The 17934-nt window shown below is 34.2% G+C and overlaps 2 protein-coding genes across 5 annotated transcripts in view; one reads left to right on the forward strand and one right to left on the reverse strand.

Annotated features, from left to right (window-relative positions):
* The window catches only part of LOC110445664 (26S proteasome non-ATPase regulatory subunit 4-like), a 15034-nt gene extending 10421 nt beyond the window's left edge, over positions 1-4613 (reverse strand). Inside the window, exons 1-4 of the mRNA XM_021490396.1 lie at positions 4530-4613; positions 3242-3382; positions 2408-2519; positions 1344-1430 (exon numbers count right to left, since the gene is read on the reverse strand). Coding sequence (XP_021346071.1) covers positions 1344-1430; positions 2408-2519; positions 3242-3382; positions 4530-4555 — 366 coding nt within the window. The 5' untranslated portion in view covers positions 4556-4613. The remainder of the gene's footprint in view (positions 1-1343; positions 1431-2407; positions 2520-3241; positions 3383-4529) is intronic.
* LOC110445641 (RCC1 domain-containing protein 1-like) overlaps positions 1-9258 on the forward strand; it is a 28062-nt gene extending 18804 nt beyond the window's left edge. The window contains exons 1-6 of one of the 4 annotated variants that reach the window (XM_021490359.1): positions 4767-4959; positions 5578-5928; positions 6561-6732; positions 7241-7362; positions 7747-8298; positions 8985-9258. In XM_021490359.1, the coding sequence (XP_021346034.1) occupies positions 4803-4959; positions 5578-5928; positions 6561-6732; positions 7241-7362; positions 7747-8298; positions 8985-9217 (1587 nt within the window). In that variant the 5' untranslated portion in view covers positions 4767-4802 and the 3' untranslated portion in view covers positions 9218-9258. Of the gene's footprint in view, positions 1-4766; positions 4960-5577; positions 5929-6560; positions 6733-7240; positions 7363-7746; positions 8299-8984 lie in introns of those variants that run through there. The other 3 variants (XM_021490368.1, XM_021490385.1, XM_021490376.1) reach the window with 3 other exon arrangements.
* The last annotated feature ends 8676 nt before the right edge of the window (positions 9259-17934 follow it).

A 17934-nucleotide genomic window follows, 5' to 3' on the forward strand; every position in this document is an offset into this window, starting at 1 on the left:
TAGGACTAAACCGGCAACTATTTTTGTTGACCTTTGTCCATGGAAGGTCCCAGCAAAATTTCATTGAAATTGGTTCAGGGGTTTTGGAGAAGAAGATTTTTGAAATTTTAGTCAATTTGACCCTTTTTGGCCCCGCCCCTCAGGCCCCTGGGGACTTAAGACTAAACCGGCAACTGTTTTTGTTGACCTTTGTCCATGGAAGGTCCCTGCAAAATTTCATTGAAATTGATTCAGGGGTTTTGGAGAAGAAGTCGAAAATGAAAATTGTTTACGGACGCACGACGGACAAAAGGCGATCGCAATAGGTCACTTGAGACTTTGTCTCAGGTGACCTAAAAAGCGTAAAATGGAGCTAAACATGTTTATGGTGGTTTCAGAAAGGATGTTGTAACCCTGCATATATATCCACCCTTGGGAGGAATGAAGCTTACAGTTTTGGTTTGCGACACTCTAGTCTGTCTTCATTCGTACCTTATTTTCTGGATATCATTTCCCTTTATAGACAAGATGTGCCATTAATAGTTGCCACTGCACCTTAGATTATTACCTAATTTAATTTACCTTGTCAAAGAAATTGTATTTACCTAAGAAAACAGTAATGGCACTTTTTTATTAAAACATATTTCTTTTATAAAGCACAGAATACCATTTTAAACAAAACATTCTAGACATGTGCTTCATTCAAGTTTGTATTGGGTGTATAGAGTGGTCAGGTGGCGCAGTGGATAACACACCCACCTTTCACCAAGACAACCAGGGTTCTATTCCCCGATCAGACGTGAAATGGTATTGGGTTATCACCTGACAGACTAAGTGGGTTTTCCTTCCACACTGATTATGCTAACATACAGGCCAAAAAGAGTGATCAATTTAAGTTGTAATAGCATGTTTCAAAAATTGTTGTAAAATCAATGAAGTTTAATATTAAAATCATTAAACATGCAATGTTATTGCCGGAGTTAATTTTGCTTTTGAAATTGTTTTCCACAATTTCATAACCTTTCAACAACAAAGGTCATATAAAGATAGGTGCCTAGTTAGACAATACTCAAAGAAAGAGTAGGTAGGAGAAAAGATAAAAGATTTCATTTGAAAGTACCACATTTGTAGATTATCAATTCAATTCACGTTAATTTTATATATAATCTTACAATTATTGACTGTATTTTGGATGCAGTTCAAATTCTTAAAATTGGCGAAATATCAGAAATCTAGATCGAAAACCGGAACTTAAGAAATTTATAGTGTACGTCACACATGTATACAAAGGAGCAGAATATATCTGATAGTTGTTACAAAGGAATAATTACTAAAATACACTGTAGACATGGGCAAATACCTACATCTTTCTCATCCTCAATAATAGGACTGCCTACAAACAGCACTATCCTCATCTTGTGGTTACGCCCCTGTCTGTGCTTGAGTGACAGCTGTAAAATCAATATTTCAAGGATTTATAGCACATATCTTAAACAGGTGAAGCAATAAATCAATTCTGAATGCAATATGTTCACCTGAAACATTTTGATTATAAATCCTTGAACTATGTGAATGTTGTATAATTCCCAGTGATTAAAACAGGAATAGAATGTTAGTACCTTTTTCTGAAATAGGGGAAAATATGCACTGTAGAAGGTGCATGACCCCTCCAGCGAGCCAGGAGGAGAGTTCGAGAGAGGGACATGGATGTCGACATCTTTAACTATTGTTTCTCATTGTACATTATGGACGATTCAAATAGACACAGATATGCATTAGAATAAAGCGTTTTTCGTGACTGTTTTATGATATGTATACTGTATACAGGGCCAGCCTTATACAGTGTCATAAAATATAGGCAGTGACAACGTTAACATGAACACAGGGAAAATGAAATAAATCACTGTCATCGAACTGAGGGGAAATAAAAACAAAATAGAACAAAGACAGATACATATTCATGTTGTAGTATTTTAGTTACTAGTGGGGATTGATTTTAACTGAAATAGGGAAAAATAATGCCAAAATTGGAGAGGGGAATAGACCCATATTGGGTCATAAAAAGGCCTGTGTTTATCCACGATTCCACTAGATAAATCCAATGTCCCGTGCCAGTAGGTTTCATGTCAGGACTAATGGAAGTTTTCAATATTCAAAATGTGTATGTTATAATTATACATCAGTCTTGCATACTTTTCAAAATCTGCCTGTGGGCTAATAATTTAATATGAAATTTATACGCCCCTGTTTGTGAAATCTTCAGCAAATTTATTACACATTTAATTCTAAAAACAAACAATCTTCTTATACTTGAATTACATTGATTGAACAATATCTTATAACAACAAGTTAAATGATGTATGCCAGATGGATCCATGCTGCATCCTCTGAACAAAACTAACACTGTAAATCAAAATAAGAATATTACATGAGCCACTTTGAGTGCTGTCCCAAACTTTATGTCTCCTTTGGGCTGGACTGTATGCAGTTTACTAAGAATGCGACCAACATCGGTTGTGAGAGTAGCTAGAACTTCAACACTGAAAACAACAAACGGGTAAAATCATATGAATATCAAAGAAGCAATTATAATAAATGTTTTAATCACAATCTTAAAATGGCTGTAAGAGAAACTAAGTTTTATTGAATAGAAATCTAGATGTCTTATGAAAGAGACTAATTCAAACATAAGGTTACACATGCATATATAATGTAGATTTCTTCAAATGTATTGCATGTATACCCCTCCCAGTATTTGAAGCTGGACAAACAGTTTGTGTATTACACTATCTATATTGTAGTACACTGATTTAGATATCTATACTGTAGTACGCTGTCTGATTTAGATATCTATACTGTAGTACACTGTCTGATTTAGATATCTATATTGTAATACACTGATTTAGATATCTATATTGCAGTACACTGTCTGATTTAGATATCTATACTGTAGTACACTGTCTGATTTAGATATCTATACCTGTAGTACACTGATTTAGATATCTATATTGTAGTACACTGATTTAGATATCTATACCTGTAGTACACTGTCTGATTTAGATATCTATACTGTAGTACACTGATTTAGATATCTATATTGTAGTACACTGTCTAATTTAGATATCTATACTGTAGTACAGTATGATTAGGTATCTATATTGTAGTACACGGATTTAGATATCTGTACTGTAGTACAATGTCTGATTTAGATATATATACTGCAGTACACGGTCTGATTTAGATATTTGACTTATACGTATACCTGGACATGGTTAGAAGTCCAACATTGTTTTCTGGGTTTGCTCGTGTCTTAGAATGGCAGACAAGGTTGACTGCATCATGCTGGGCCTGTAAACGTGTGGGAACAAAGTCACCATTTCTCATGTAATCACTGTTGTCAACACTGCAAGGAAAAGCATATCACATTATGTCATGAAGTTTAAAATTATGATCTGAGGCCAGTTGAATATGATATACCGAAATAATGAGAATTGTAACACTAGTGGGAGAAATAGTTTAAACCACAATTAAGTGCAGTGCTGGTTACACAAAAAATATAAACATTACATTCCCACAGTTTTTAACAGGTCCAGTACACTCAGCCGATTGAGCTATATAGCTGTAAAGACCTATAATAGCTCTATTGACCTATTTGAAATAGGTATTTTGAGCTATTTTCAAGTGATTTTCTTTTTAAAGGAAAACGGAACAAAGTCGCATTTAAAAGAAGATTGTATCATTAGGTTGATAACAAAAGACATTAAATATAAGTATTCTTTTTAAAAAATAATGATGTAAAAAAAGTCAGAAATTTTACATTTATGAAAAATGAAAATAAACATCTAAATGTATGCTTTTTGTAGTCAACATTACCATTAACCTTATTGTATATGCGACTTTGCTTTCATTTAATGAAATTTGAAATCTGAGAAAATAAAGCTTATTACAGCTACTGTATAATTTATAGGTGTATATAGCTATATAGGTCTTTATAGCTATATTAGTATATAGCTCAATCGGCAGAGTGTACTGGACCTGTTTAAGCATTAAACCTAGATCTAGCATATCATAATATTATGGCCTGATGTTTCTAGTACATGTACATATGGAAATATTATGTAACACTCCTACAAATAAAGAGAACACTGGTCGCCGTGGTCGGCTATTTTTGATTCCATATCAAGGATATGATGCCGGTACGAGGCGCTTGTCAAAAGTATCTCGAATCTCCCCGTGCCAAACCTCTTACATTGTTGGAGTATTGCTAATAGCACATAAAGAACACCACGAAAGACTTTGCCGTACGTTTTCACTTTTGCGATACAAGAACGGAAAATGATACAAACGAACTGACAGCGAGAAGAAACTGTTGAATTCGATTTCGCTTCGTCATGTAGACAAAAGTAATTATTTGTCTTTCAAGTTTCGTGCAGGTGTTCCGCAAATTACGGTCAAAATATGTCTTTTCTAATCTTAACATTAAAATTTCATCTTAATAATTGGTTCATAGAATTGAATTCTAATGAGCATGACATTTTAATTTTTCTTACCACACAATCGTACTTTCAAGCACCATCTTGGAACGATATGGTCAAACTTGATCGTCCCCGTTTGATTGGTTGGTAAAAGTTGACAGACAAAATTTATCTATTCAAATATGATCTTGATAAAAAGCACACATTTGAATTAAATATAAATATTTCTAATTTGTTTATTTGTTTTATAATAAAATGGAAGAAGAAGAAGAAAAGAACCGTGCTGCGGTCCTAGTTTAGGTCAATCTAAAATCGGAAACGGCAAATCGGGTGATATCCGGCAAAGATATGCATGTTTGTGTATGGGGTACCGGTTTTAATGGTTTCAAACAAATTTCTGAACATGATGATCATGGCAGTGATGTTTCAGTCCCAACAATTATACAGTCCACCAGTTGCAGTATACAGGTCATCATTGCTTGGTCCCATTTGACTTTTATTGATGGTAATAACACATATCTAGACTTACACAAGTCCCACATCATGCTTTAACAGTGATTATAACAGAATCACTGTATGTATACAGGAATATGGGTTTTAGTTTCCTCTGTCATCATAAGATGAGATGATGAATATTAATTGTTTTATATATAGAGAAAAAACTAGCTAAAAAGTGCCTTATTTTCCCAAAATTACCAAAAACTGAGGAATATATTCCAAATTTTAATACAAATATAATGTTCTTTTTTCCCAATTCATAAAGGAACCGGCTGTTGTAAAATTTAGGTAACAAAAACACTGGTGATGTGCGCACGATACCTAAATATATCGCATATATATGAATTCCAGATCCTGCGCTCCAAGCTGTGATAATTTCCTGTAATTTCAGAAACACAGTATCTTTTTGTATTATTTAAGAAGGTGGAGTAATAAGTAAAATAATCGCATCAGTAAAGTTGTCATTTTTTTCAAAAACAAGCATAAAAATTGATCCTGATGAGTTTAATAAAGCTGAAAGTGAATAGGGAAAACAAGTCGGTAGCTTAAGCTGTGATGATTTCCCCTTCAAAAGTAATTATGGTTTATGAATTAAATTGCACCTTTATTCCGATTTTATTTGTAGATCATGGAAACATTTCTACTTCACCATCAATGGAAAGGATCGATGAGATTATCAAATCCACAGACAGAGGAGCTGAAGGCAGTGGACACAGAACTTCTAGGAGCTTAACATGTCTAAATGATCAAATAGTGGCTCTGTTAAATGATGGAAGGATCACTTTATTGACATCTTGTGGCATGAAGGCTGTAAACAATGGTGGTACAGAGGTCAAGACCTATCGTGGCATAAAGAACCGTTCCTTGTGTAGAGAAGAGAATTCTGACTTGGAGGAAATCAAACTCAACCGACAGCTAGAGACTAATATTACTGAGAGCATCCATGGCATGGACAAGGCATTGTTGTCTCTGGATGGTTGGTGAACTAACGTTGTAATTCATATTGAAGTGTAACTGTTAGTTTGAGCTAACTATTTGACAGTTCATATATATATCCTTGAAGACACAGAACTGTGGAAGGTTAAAGGTGTGGTCAGTTCAAATTCTTTAAGACCTGGAATTTAACTGTCAGATTTGGAAATAATTGGTAAACTCTTCAATTTTTTCTCACTGTAAGATTGTAGCATGCTTTGGATGCTCGGCATGATCAATTAGTTAGTGACTAGGGTTGGTTAGAAATGGCATAGATCTATGACTCAAAATCCCCAAGTGGTTCTTGTCCTGTTACAAATTGAATGGTACAAGTGCAGTATTTGGCTGGCAAGAGGATACCCAAAACTTGGCTGTAAATAATGATACTTTCACAGACCAAGACTTTAAAAAGAATAAGGTGAGAAGGGTTTAGTTTGTCATGCAGGAATGTGTTAAATATAACTTAATAACCACAGGTAGCTCAGTTTATTTTGAGCATTCTTTTAGTGTTCTTGGTCTTTTTTCCCTTTTCCTGATCCTCTTCCAGTTTTGAACATTATTTTTGTTAATATTCATTCTGTGTGACATAATTTTTCAAGCAGAGCAGATCCTTAATCCTTTGTATTATATTTTCAGCGGCTGGAAAAATTAGCAGTTGTACCCTTACAAGTCTGGACACCCGAGGCTGGGCTATGTCCTCCTTAACTCCTGTTCTATGTGCTGAGCCCATAGCATCAGTTAGCTGTGGTAAGGAGCATGTGCTTCTACTAGGCCAAAATAGGCAGATCTACTCCTATGGAGGAGGCAGGTATATAATGTTCTATATCTACTTTCATTATAAACAAACAAAAACCTGAACACCTATTTACAATGAATACCAGATATTTTCTAAGACTGTAAAATGACATTTTCCTATTTCTTATCTTAAAATATGCTGAGTAATAGCCTTTATTAACAGCTCATAAATAGACAAAAGTATTTGAAAATCCAGTTTGGTCACCATATTATTTCAAAGGCTTATGAATATTTTGGGGCCTACTGATTGCAAACTGGCCAGTCTGATATGATATGTAAACAACATTTATTTTATAAATGAGAGATTAGATTTATTATGAGTTTACATAATATATAATAAAAACCTTTGCCTACTTATCTCCCTTGAACAGTCATTACTTACAGCATGAGTGTCTATCTATATGTTATACTCCACAGCGACCAAAATGGCTTTAATGCAGGGTTTACCAACTTGACTATGATGAGAAGCCTGAGTAAAAGTCAGTAAGAAATTGAAGCATTTTCAGTTGATAATCTTTCAGTCGTGGGCAGCTAGGCCATGGGGATGTCGTGAACCAGAGAGAACCACAGTTGGTAGAGGCACTAGCTGGCGTGGGCTTCTCCGCAGTGGCAGCGGGTGGGTGGCACTCTGCTGCATTGTCAGGTATGCTTTTAATTGCTGCATAGTGTGTTCTGTATCTTAACCCGACATAACATCTAAGCCATCTAATAATTTGACTAAAGGTTATGACATGGTCTTGTGGTACATCTGGATAAACAATTTATTAATTAATACATACTCACTCTACATGTTGATTCCATTACTTGTGAATACTGTAAAAAATCAAAACAAATCTAAGCAGAGTTTTATACCAAAGTACAAAACCCACTTTTAAGAAATTTAGTAAACATTTTTTGAATTTACAATGGGATTCAAGGTCAGGAAACTTTGTCTTATGAACTCTTTTATAACATCAACTAAACAGTGTGATTATTTAATGTGTCGGTACCAACATTGAATTTGTTTTACATTTATATTTCTTTGCAGATATTGGAGACGTTTGGGTTTGGGGATGGAATGAGAGTGGGCAACTTGGATTGCCATGTAATGAAAAGGAGAGTGACAGAAAAAACCTGCAAAGTAAATCTACAAATCATTCGGAAACAGATGTGCAAAAACCTACAAAACTGTCTGAAAGTAAAGTAGGAATGAAAACACAAACATTTATTGGCAAAAACGATGTATTTATCAGTGATCAAACTTCTGAACTTATTACACAGTCATCATCAGTTTCATTTGACAAAATAACATCTCCAGGCAGTAACACCTGCCAATCAAATGATAACCAATCAACTGCTAGGATACTCAAGGACTCCATACCCCAAGATTCTTCAGATGTTACAAAAGTGTTCATTGGCTCACCTTCTTCCCAGCCAAGACCAGTCTATGATAGGCTGGTCAGTATGGAGAGTCATGTGTATGTCCAGAACTGTGATGTGACAAATGTCCAAGTCCAGAGTGAGCCTTGTGGACTTGACCTGCTGGATACAACAGTCAGTAAGATCAGCTGTGGAGCTAGACATACTGCACTTCTAACAGGTGAACAAACTTAGTATAATAAAAAAAAAGTAATTATAGATTAATATTTGGTGCCACCTCATTCAATTGTTTTAAAATTCTGCCTGTTTTTCACTGTTTTTATTTCCACCTCCCTATAATTTGTGGTATCTCAGTCATTGCTTCAGTTGTACAGTATACACAATAACATAAATATTCTTGTACTAGTTTGGTTCATAAGAGCTATAATAGTGATAATGTTGACATCTGCACAGTTCATGTTCGATAAAAGGTAAAGTTTCGTTTTTTGTATGTAAATATATTAAATAGCTAGCTCTACAAGAAAAAAAAGCTGAAGCTATAAAGTGGAGACCCCTGCAGTATAGAGGGTTATCATCTGAACCCTTTCATTTCTTGTTCCAGTTATAATCAATATTTTCTTTGTTTCGCCTCTTTTCATTCCATGGTTTCTACCTTGTTGCTTATAGCTTTAGTCTGTGTTAGAATGCTAGACTGCCTGTGGTATCATGTTATTGGCCCCATCACATGTGTGGACAACATCCCTATGTGACTAAAGATTACTGCTAAATTTAAATTCAAACCAAACAGTGACGTCACAGACATTGTAATTAAGATATATTAATGCATCTTTAACAAAAATGAATTGTTTTTCTGTGTGAGAATCAAATATCCGATTATACATCTTTACCGGCCATTTTTGTGATGAGTTCCAGATGCTGGAGTTGTGCTAACATGTGGGTGGAACAAGTATGGACAGTTATGTCTGGGTGACACAAAGAGCAGAGACTTTCTTCAGTCTGTTGATTTCTTTGTGAAACGGAACCTAAAGGTTACAGATATCCACAGTGGTCATTGGAATACTGTTATCATCACAGAGAACGATGGCGAACATGATAGTGTGCCCATGACGGAGTATTTGTCACAGGAAACTGTGTCTTGACAAGTTCATGAATTTTAATTAAAGGAAAAAACTTACGAAAAACCAAATTGCCTTTTGTATTTTTCTTTATGATGTTTTCTTCTGTTTAGTTCACAGGAAATAAATGAATAAGAACTGAGTGTTTAGAGAAAATTAAGTACAAATGTATAGCTACATATAAGGGTTTACAAGGCTGCATTAAAACCATTATCAGGGGTCATAACTCCTCCAAACTTGCGCCTTTCTTGCAATTCAAACGGGATTTGTTATCAATCTGTTTGGATAATTTCAGTAAGACATTTCAACGATATGGGAATTTATTATTTTTTTCATTCTTTTCTCAATGACCTAACATGTTACACAAGAACATGTCCTCAATCTGATGTTCAGAATTGCCTCAATCTAATTTACAATGGCAGAGCCAATCTACAGTATTAGCTTTATTTCCTTAATTTGTTCTTTTGCAAGTCTGTGTGTAAGTTTGTCACCACACAACCTCTAAAAACAAGCCTGTCGACAAAATCCTTTCCAAAAAAGGTTTATCTTGAGAAAATGTCCCTTAATTTGTCAATCAAGATATATGTATATATTGCTGCTATTTTCTGTTAATGTTTACGATTCATCTCATCTCCAAATTCTCTGGTTTGTCTGTTGTTGGAATTATATTCGAATTACATATTTTCAAAAAAATATCATTGAATGCAGATAGTTGCTGTATTTTTTTTTCGAGGGGTGGGGTATGATTATTTCTTCACTAGTGTTTACTTATTTTAAGTGCTTTATTTAAATTGGTAGTGGTAGTATATATCTTTAAAACCTTGTTTATCTGCCAATACTAGCAATGCAGATTAGGTGCCACAATAAGTATATAGACAATAATAATTATATTATTTGCTTGCAAAGTACTGATATGATAAAGTCATAAAAGTTATATTATTGATGATATGTTTGTACATGTATATTTATTTAAATCCCAAACAGGAAGTGTTTACTATCAAAGTACGTTTAAAAATCATTACGACCTAGATAAAATTTAAATTCCTAGGTTATTACAATAAATTTACATTTGTCTGCAATGTCACTAGAAATATATTATAATACCCACAGAAGTAGTATATTCTCTCGAAGTCAAACATTTTTAGACTTAGTTTGATAGTATTCAAATTTTAGGAACAAATGTGAAGAATAATCGTTAAAATAAACGGGAAATATATCTATGAACTTGCATTCTGATCGTAGAGAACTATATATTATTTTTTGTAAAATATAGAGTTCTCCGTTATAATCTACCACGACTTTTTGGATTTGCTTAAACATGAAAATATATATTTTTTGTAGACGGTTTATGTGTTTACAAGTACATGTGTATAGGCTATTACATCCACTTCTGTACTCTCTGTACTCAAAACTCTTCAATAAGGAAAACATGTGGTAGATTACTTGTGCCCAGGGATGTCGGATAGTGAAAATCCGTTCGAGGGATTTTGGTATTAAAACCCGAGGCTTAGCATTTTGCCCAATTTGAAAATCCATTAGGTTTAAGTTTCCATATCATACACACCTTGGCATCAACGAGTATTTTTTCTTATCCCAATAACCAGAATTAGCTGAGAAACCACAATAAGCGTCGAAATTTCTGTATCGCCCTATCGGAATGGTTCCCGTTTTTTGTGACGTCACGTCATTGTTTTTCCATTGTGACGTCACGCACGTGAAATGGGATGTAGTTATAAGATAGAAATGTCCTACACGCATATTTACGCACAGGAATGGGAGAACAATAAATGATACGACTGGACGATTAAAGCATTGGTGGTTTGGGGTGGGGATCTGAAACAAACTCAAATATGACTCCATGTGCAAGGTATGAGATATTTCGCGTGGTTTGGTGTTTGGTTATACTCATTTTCAATAAATCTGTGTGAATAGATTACAATCCATACTCAGATATAAATGTGGAAATCTTTTTAAACATTTCTTCATGTTGGTAAGCATGGATTATAGAAAGGTTCATCTAGCACAACCAGTAAAGGTTTTTATGTATGACGTTTGTATAACTAGTACGGTATGTGTATTCACCTTCATCAGACAAAACCTCCGACCAATTAAGTCTGTCTAATTCAGGTAACGGATCTGGAGTGCACACCGTACAAGTCATCCGAACGTCAAACACAAACACTATTCTTTTCTGCTGACAACAAATATCGTTATCACTACAATTATGGTTGTGTTAATGGGTATCAAAAGTTTGAGTGATATCTCCTTTATTGGACAAAGACAATACACGTCACTCTTTGTTATATTCGTATCACACTACTGTCCTACATGAACAAATATTGTGATTGGGAAAAGAGATAAGTACATAATAAAAGGCAAGAATATCAGCAGTTAAATTAAGTTTCTTGAATGTCTCCTAAGAGGCTGTTTACGCGGAGCATAACTATAGCTAATTATAAGGAATGTTAAACAAACAGGTCTGCATGCCTCTTTATTCACGAATCAGTTCTCTTGTTCAAACCTCATTACACGTATGTGCTAAAGCCCTATATGTCTTGTTCCGGTGCTAAATTGAAGAAAATTCCCATTTTGGCAGTGATATGGAGGAATTAATTTGGAGAAAACTCAAGCGGAATACCCTTTGAAATCATTGCATTTGAGTTCCTGACTATGTCACATGATTTGAGAGAGTAACAAGAAACTAGAGTTGGTTTGAGCACAGGATCATTTTCCTGAATACGGACCTTAGTCCCAGTTGGGATCATGAAATTGAAGCCTGTCCTTGGCATCATTAAACTGAGACACCAGGGACCATATTCATAAAACCCTTCTCGTGTTTAAGCATGGGTCAAATCAACTTCCCTGGAACTCGCTAAAATTAGTTATCACGATCAATAAGTCCAATGTTAATATTGAAAACAGTGTTTAGCTTCAAGTGTCTCCAATGTCTGTCCATATTATAGACCAAATGGTATTTTGCTGATTCATTTATCACAGGAACAAGAAATTGGGTTTGAGCACTGAATCTGAGTTTGAGCATGAGAAAGGTTCCATGATTACGTGCCCAGGATCATGACAGGCATATCCCTAGGATCCCAAAGAAGTGTTAGATGTAAGCTCAAATGAGAAATATGGATCAAATAAATACCAAGTAAACAGAAGAAAATCCTCGTCTCTTTAAGAGCTCACACATATTTTGAGTTTACAAATGCTAGGGGATACTATATTTCGTATGGTCGGATATATATTGAGCATTCTATATATGTACGGCAATATAAACATGCAAATACATTGATATATTGGATTCAAATAACATACATTGAACACTTATAATAAGGATTCAAGAATGTGTATTTTTCTTCATTTTTATGTTATAAATGTCGTTTCATAACGATCTAATAGATGTGTACAAAATAGTGTTGTTAGTTATAAGCTATAGAGCTTTTCATTATACAGGTATTTTGTAATGTTGATGAAAGGATATGATGTAATTGTTTTGACATTTGAATGTCCCTATGTCCTCAATCTGAGGTCGAGTCTGTAATTTTCTTTATTTACCATCGTTTAACCGTTTCACTGGTGTAACCCTAACTAATAGCACAGTGACACGGGAACCACCTATCCATTTCATAATGTTAAAGCAGGAATGGACAGGACAAATATTTACTCTAAGTCGTTAATAGAAACGCCGATGTCTAATGTAAGAATATAACACGATTTTTTTACTATTTACACATTCGTTGGTGTAAGGGTGGGGTGATTATGAGGTCCTTTTAAACTTTTCATAACAATACATAGATATTCATTTTAGATTTTTAGAATTCAATAGGAAAATGAATCACATTTTTTCATGTTTAATGATCCGGTAACTCATTTCTATACAAAATGTACCTGGGGTAAAATTCATTAGTGCGACATGAATTTGCAATGCTGTCTTCACTATATATAGAGTTCTATATCGTCACACCTTTAATTTATATCTAATCATATCCGTATAATAAAACATAAATACATATAATAATTCTTGACGAGGGATTTTACACATGTTTATCAGGTATTTGCGGAATATTACCTGAGAAATTATGTTGCACCTTCATTTCTTAGTAATGTTGCCGTACAAAGGACATTGAACTGATGCCTTTGAGTCTTATTACCTGGCAAACGACTTTAAACTGTAGCATTTGAGTTAATTTACCTGGCAACGGACTTTACACCCAAACTTTTACATTTCCAAAAATACTTACAGCCCAATCATATTACCTATCAAGAGACTTTGTGTTAAATATTTGAGTTATGTTATTGACAATATACCATAGTTACAGCCACAGTAGCTTGATTTTGTAATCTAAACTGCGTTTGCTGTAAAAGCATTGAGTTATAAATCCTAACAGAACCGTTACATTTTATTAACAATCTTAGTGGTCGCCATCATAATCTTATCATAAAATGTGTAATATGAAGGTCTATGTATTTTAATATTGCTCATATGTACTACCTCGATTCTAGCTTTGAGGATGTCCCATTACTTTGAATTAACCTAGATTTACATGTACATTGCGCGTGAGACGTCGATAAAGCAGAAGACGCATACATATGTACAGCCATTCCGGAACATCTTGTCTCATATGTCTTGGTAAATTGATTTTAACAATTGTTCAAAATGATTCTTTACTAAATCTCAAAGCCGTGTTTTACGCTTGATTTAATAACAGAATTAGGTATTTTGATATACATGTATACACCGGTACTAAGAGAAGTCATTTAAAGTGAAGGAGATTAAACAGAATTTAAGTCCTAGGCATGCTTTACAAGTGTATGTCCTCATATTTCTCCTCTGTGCTGACGTACATGTATTTCAAGGTAGTGACGCATTCATTTCTAGATGAATATGTGATATATGAGATATGTAAACCAAAACCTGATGTGTAATTGACAATTATTTAACTGGAGGTCGAAATGCTTTTAGTGTTTACGCTTTTCATATTTATACACCTCTCATATTTTGGTATGTAAAGTACTTTAATATATGTATTTAATGATTCATTTTTCAAAATATATCAAATAATAATAGACCTCCAATCGTCCGCCGATCCATACTTAAACATGTTAAGTCTAAGTATATAGCTAGGCGATCCATTTCATTTGTGTGCAATTGCTCTTAGCCCTATATTGACTCATGCGTGCATGCAATAGGCTTGTGTTGTACCACGATTTTGATAAAAGTGTTTCTCTAGTGTTTTGCACTTGTGCTGTAAAAACGGGATCACGGGGGACATTTTTCGTAATAGTACATGTATTTCACATGTGTTATAAAAACATGAATGAGGTTAAAAAATATTTTATAAATTATGATAATCGAAATGACACAATAAGAGAAACAGGTAACGTTAATATTGTATCATTGTTTAATATTATTTTCGATTATTTATATTTTGATTTTTTTTTATGTATGTAAAGAAACATAGATCGACGATACAGTCATGTATCATGCAAATACTCATTATAGGCGGTAATTAGTCGGTACATCTTGTGCCTATTCCATTCTCTACATTAACATGCAGTAATACAACAGATGAATTCGTTGAATGAACACATACCTATTCACACGAAGCAAGACTTAATTACTTTGACTGGATATTGAAAACTGACTTATCATACAAACAATTATTCACATGACCCACACGTTATTAATGGAAACGCAGATACAAGTTTTCGCTTTTAAGTATGAAATCAGTTTGCGAAATTGACTGGGCATGACAATAAGTTATGTACAGTAACAACATGTTTGCTTACATTTTGTTTGCATACAACGTACGTATATAATTTGATTCTATCATCACGTCTTGGGCGAAAATCTGGTCTCGGGGATGCCGGAAATGTCAGTTAAATATCCAAAAGCTTATAGCAGCATTTAGACTGCAGCAATACAGCAAATAGAATATTTATCTTTATTAGTTAAAATTATCGAAAGTGTCATACGCTTGATTGAGATCATGTTTCGGCATTGTATAACGTCAAGTAAGTAAATCTAACGGTATACTGCCGAGTACTAAGTTGTTAAAACAGGTGTTTACAACACTGCTCTATTCTGAGAGCATCTGGCGTAGCGGGAAATTACGTATTATTAAACGATGAATCAAAATTTAAATAGTTTATATATTTAAATCTTATTGTATACTATAGAGTAGTATTTTAACATATATTCAAACGCGCCACAAGAAGTTCACAGTTTAAATCGGCGTCATCGCTTTATGAACTATATGAACATTATACTTTCTAGAGGGTCATTAAGGACCAAAGACGATCCTGCTGATAAACGTGTCACGCTGAGACAGAGGTACATTGTACCATATTAAAACAATACCATGATATAAGTATTTACTAAGTTTTCCCACGACGCAAATATATAAACCTTACTATACTAGCAGGTAGAAATATTCAGATAGTGATATACAGTAATGGCAAACGTTCTGGCCAGTAGATACCGTGACCACCGATTCTCAAGTGTGACACCTAGATGTAAAGTGAAGTCGTATTTGGTGTGGCTAACAGATTAAGGCTAAGGGTTCGAGATTTGTAAATATGTATAGCTCACCCCTCACATTGACACAAGGCCTACTTATTTTCAACAGTAGTGGAAAGCAAAGCACAATAGCCCAATTCTACTGTATACATGTTCAAAGTAAATGATGAATTCTGAGCGCCTCTCGACACACAATGAAGACCGTGTTTCCGATTATCGACACGAATTACCGGTACGAGTGTTTTCGTCGAGGATTTTCACATTTAATAGGCGGCATTGAATTTTAAAAATCGTAAGTGAATTGCAGGATTGTTTTGTAACGACCGCTAGAAATTAATCACTCATTCCCTGGCGAACTCCTAAAGTACAGTTACCATTTAGCCCGTCTAACCACTCCTCCGGCACTTTGTAAGGGGATTTTCACGAGTCTCGACCACAGAACGTGTTGAAGTACTAACGTCTCGTTTTGTCAATATTTATCTCCCAAAATTGATTCATTCAATAAGAAACAAAAAAAATAAATATTTGACAACAGTGAATCATTTAGTCATGTTTGCATACGCACAATACATGATGTAATAACAACTGATGACGTCATCAGTCATGTAAATATTGACGGTGAAATCTTAAACGAGATGTACTTTATAAAACATAAGATTGTGTAACAAGTATATTAACGCATATATAATATCTGACGTAGACATTTTTCTATTGCCATGATGTTCTTGACAAATCCCTCCTTTTGGGGAATACATTAATAAATTCCCATGGTTTTATCATGGCCAAAGTTCCAACTTCTACATTTGTAAAGTATGTGATTTCACCTAATGTTTTCAATGCACCACACTTTCCTGATTTGACAGGAAACGAAACCGGTGCAACATGTGGTGCAGGAATCGCTAACGTTGGATAAACCCTTGGGGTTTTTTTCTCTCCTTTCCGCCCTTTTTTTCTCCCAGGTGGTTCATTATGTCTGTACTTCCCTGTTATTGTTCTTTCCTGATTTTAATGTCAATAAATAAATACATTTCATTTGTTTTACAATAATTATGTAACAAGTTATATCTACTTAAATCAATAAGTCTAGATGGCCCGGATGATAGCGCGCCGTATTACCAGTAATATGAACAGCGTTTACTAGCTGCTGTTGCTGCTGGTATACAGTTTTGTTAATAGACGAATATAAACCTGTAATGAAACACAAATGTTTTGTACACCTTACGTATGTTAACACTTACAATGATTTAATGATATTCTTATGCATCAAATGATCAGGACATAACAACGATTATTTGAATACGTAGCATTGAGTACGGGAAATTAAACGGTTTACAAGAACAACTGAATTCGTGGGATATAATTTGTAAATACGATTTGTATTGGTATGAATAAAAAAAGCAAATATTTAACCATGGATAGGGCTTTAAGTTAATGATACATTTGAATTGATTTTGCTGTCTTTTAAAGACAGAAACTACTTTTGTTTCCTAAATAGCAATATGACTGTATAACTAATTGAATTAACCATAACATATGCATTTAACTTGAATATCAAACCCAATATTCCTTTCACACGACAAGAAATATATCAAGTTATTCTAATGTTTTCTGTGTCTACAACACTGTCTGGAAATATCATTTTGTCCAAGTGCTGCTAATCTCTTGTAATCAAAACTTGTTGTCATAAAGGTAAGCATTAGTTCACGATTTTAATAAAACAATTTGTGTATTTTTGTGCGTTTTGTCAGATTACTAAATATCTCGGAAGACGTAAATAACGTGTACCATGATATGTCGTTTACATTAAAGGCAATCAGAGTTACTTTTTAACTGATAAATATTTTAATCACAAACGCATGCACGTAAAGAACGCAGTGGAAGTTGAATCATCCGGATATAAACACATTACTAAAGCTTTTAAAAGGGACCATCTATAACAGCTTTATAACTTAGTTTGACGTCTAAATGATATTTATGATATTTCACTCATTTCCATGGCATGATAAGTTAGTAAAAATTCCTTTTAACGAAATAAAACCAATCGGTACACGTACTTACACTTACCTTGCTTCGTATTATAATTTTATTTCTTATGCAAGCAAACAATTCAAATTTGTGAAAGTAGATTTTAACGCTGGCAATAAAAGGAAAACTTATACTGTCGAGAAATTAACGCAGGTACGTTTGTCGTGAATTCTTTAATAAGTTCGAGGTGCAT

This window comes from Mizuhopecten yessoensis, unplaced genomic scaffold, assembly GCF_002113885.1.
Source record: "Mizuhopecten yessoensis strain PY_sf001 unplaced genomic scaffold, ASM211388v2 scaffold259, whole genome shotgun sequence".
Lineage (NCBI taxonomy): Eukaryota > Metazoa > Mollusca > Bivalvia > Pectinida > Pectinidae > Mizuhopecten > Mizuhopecten yessoensis.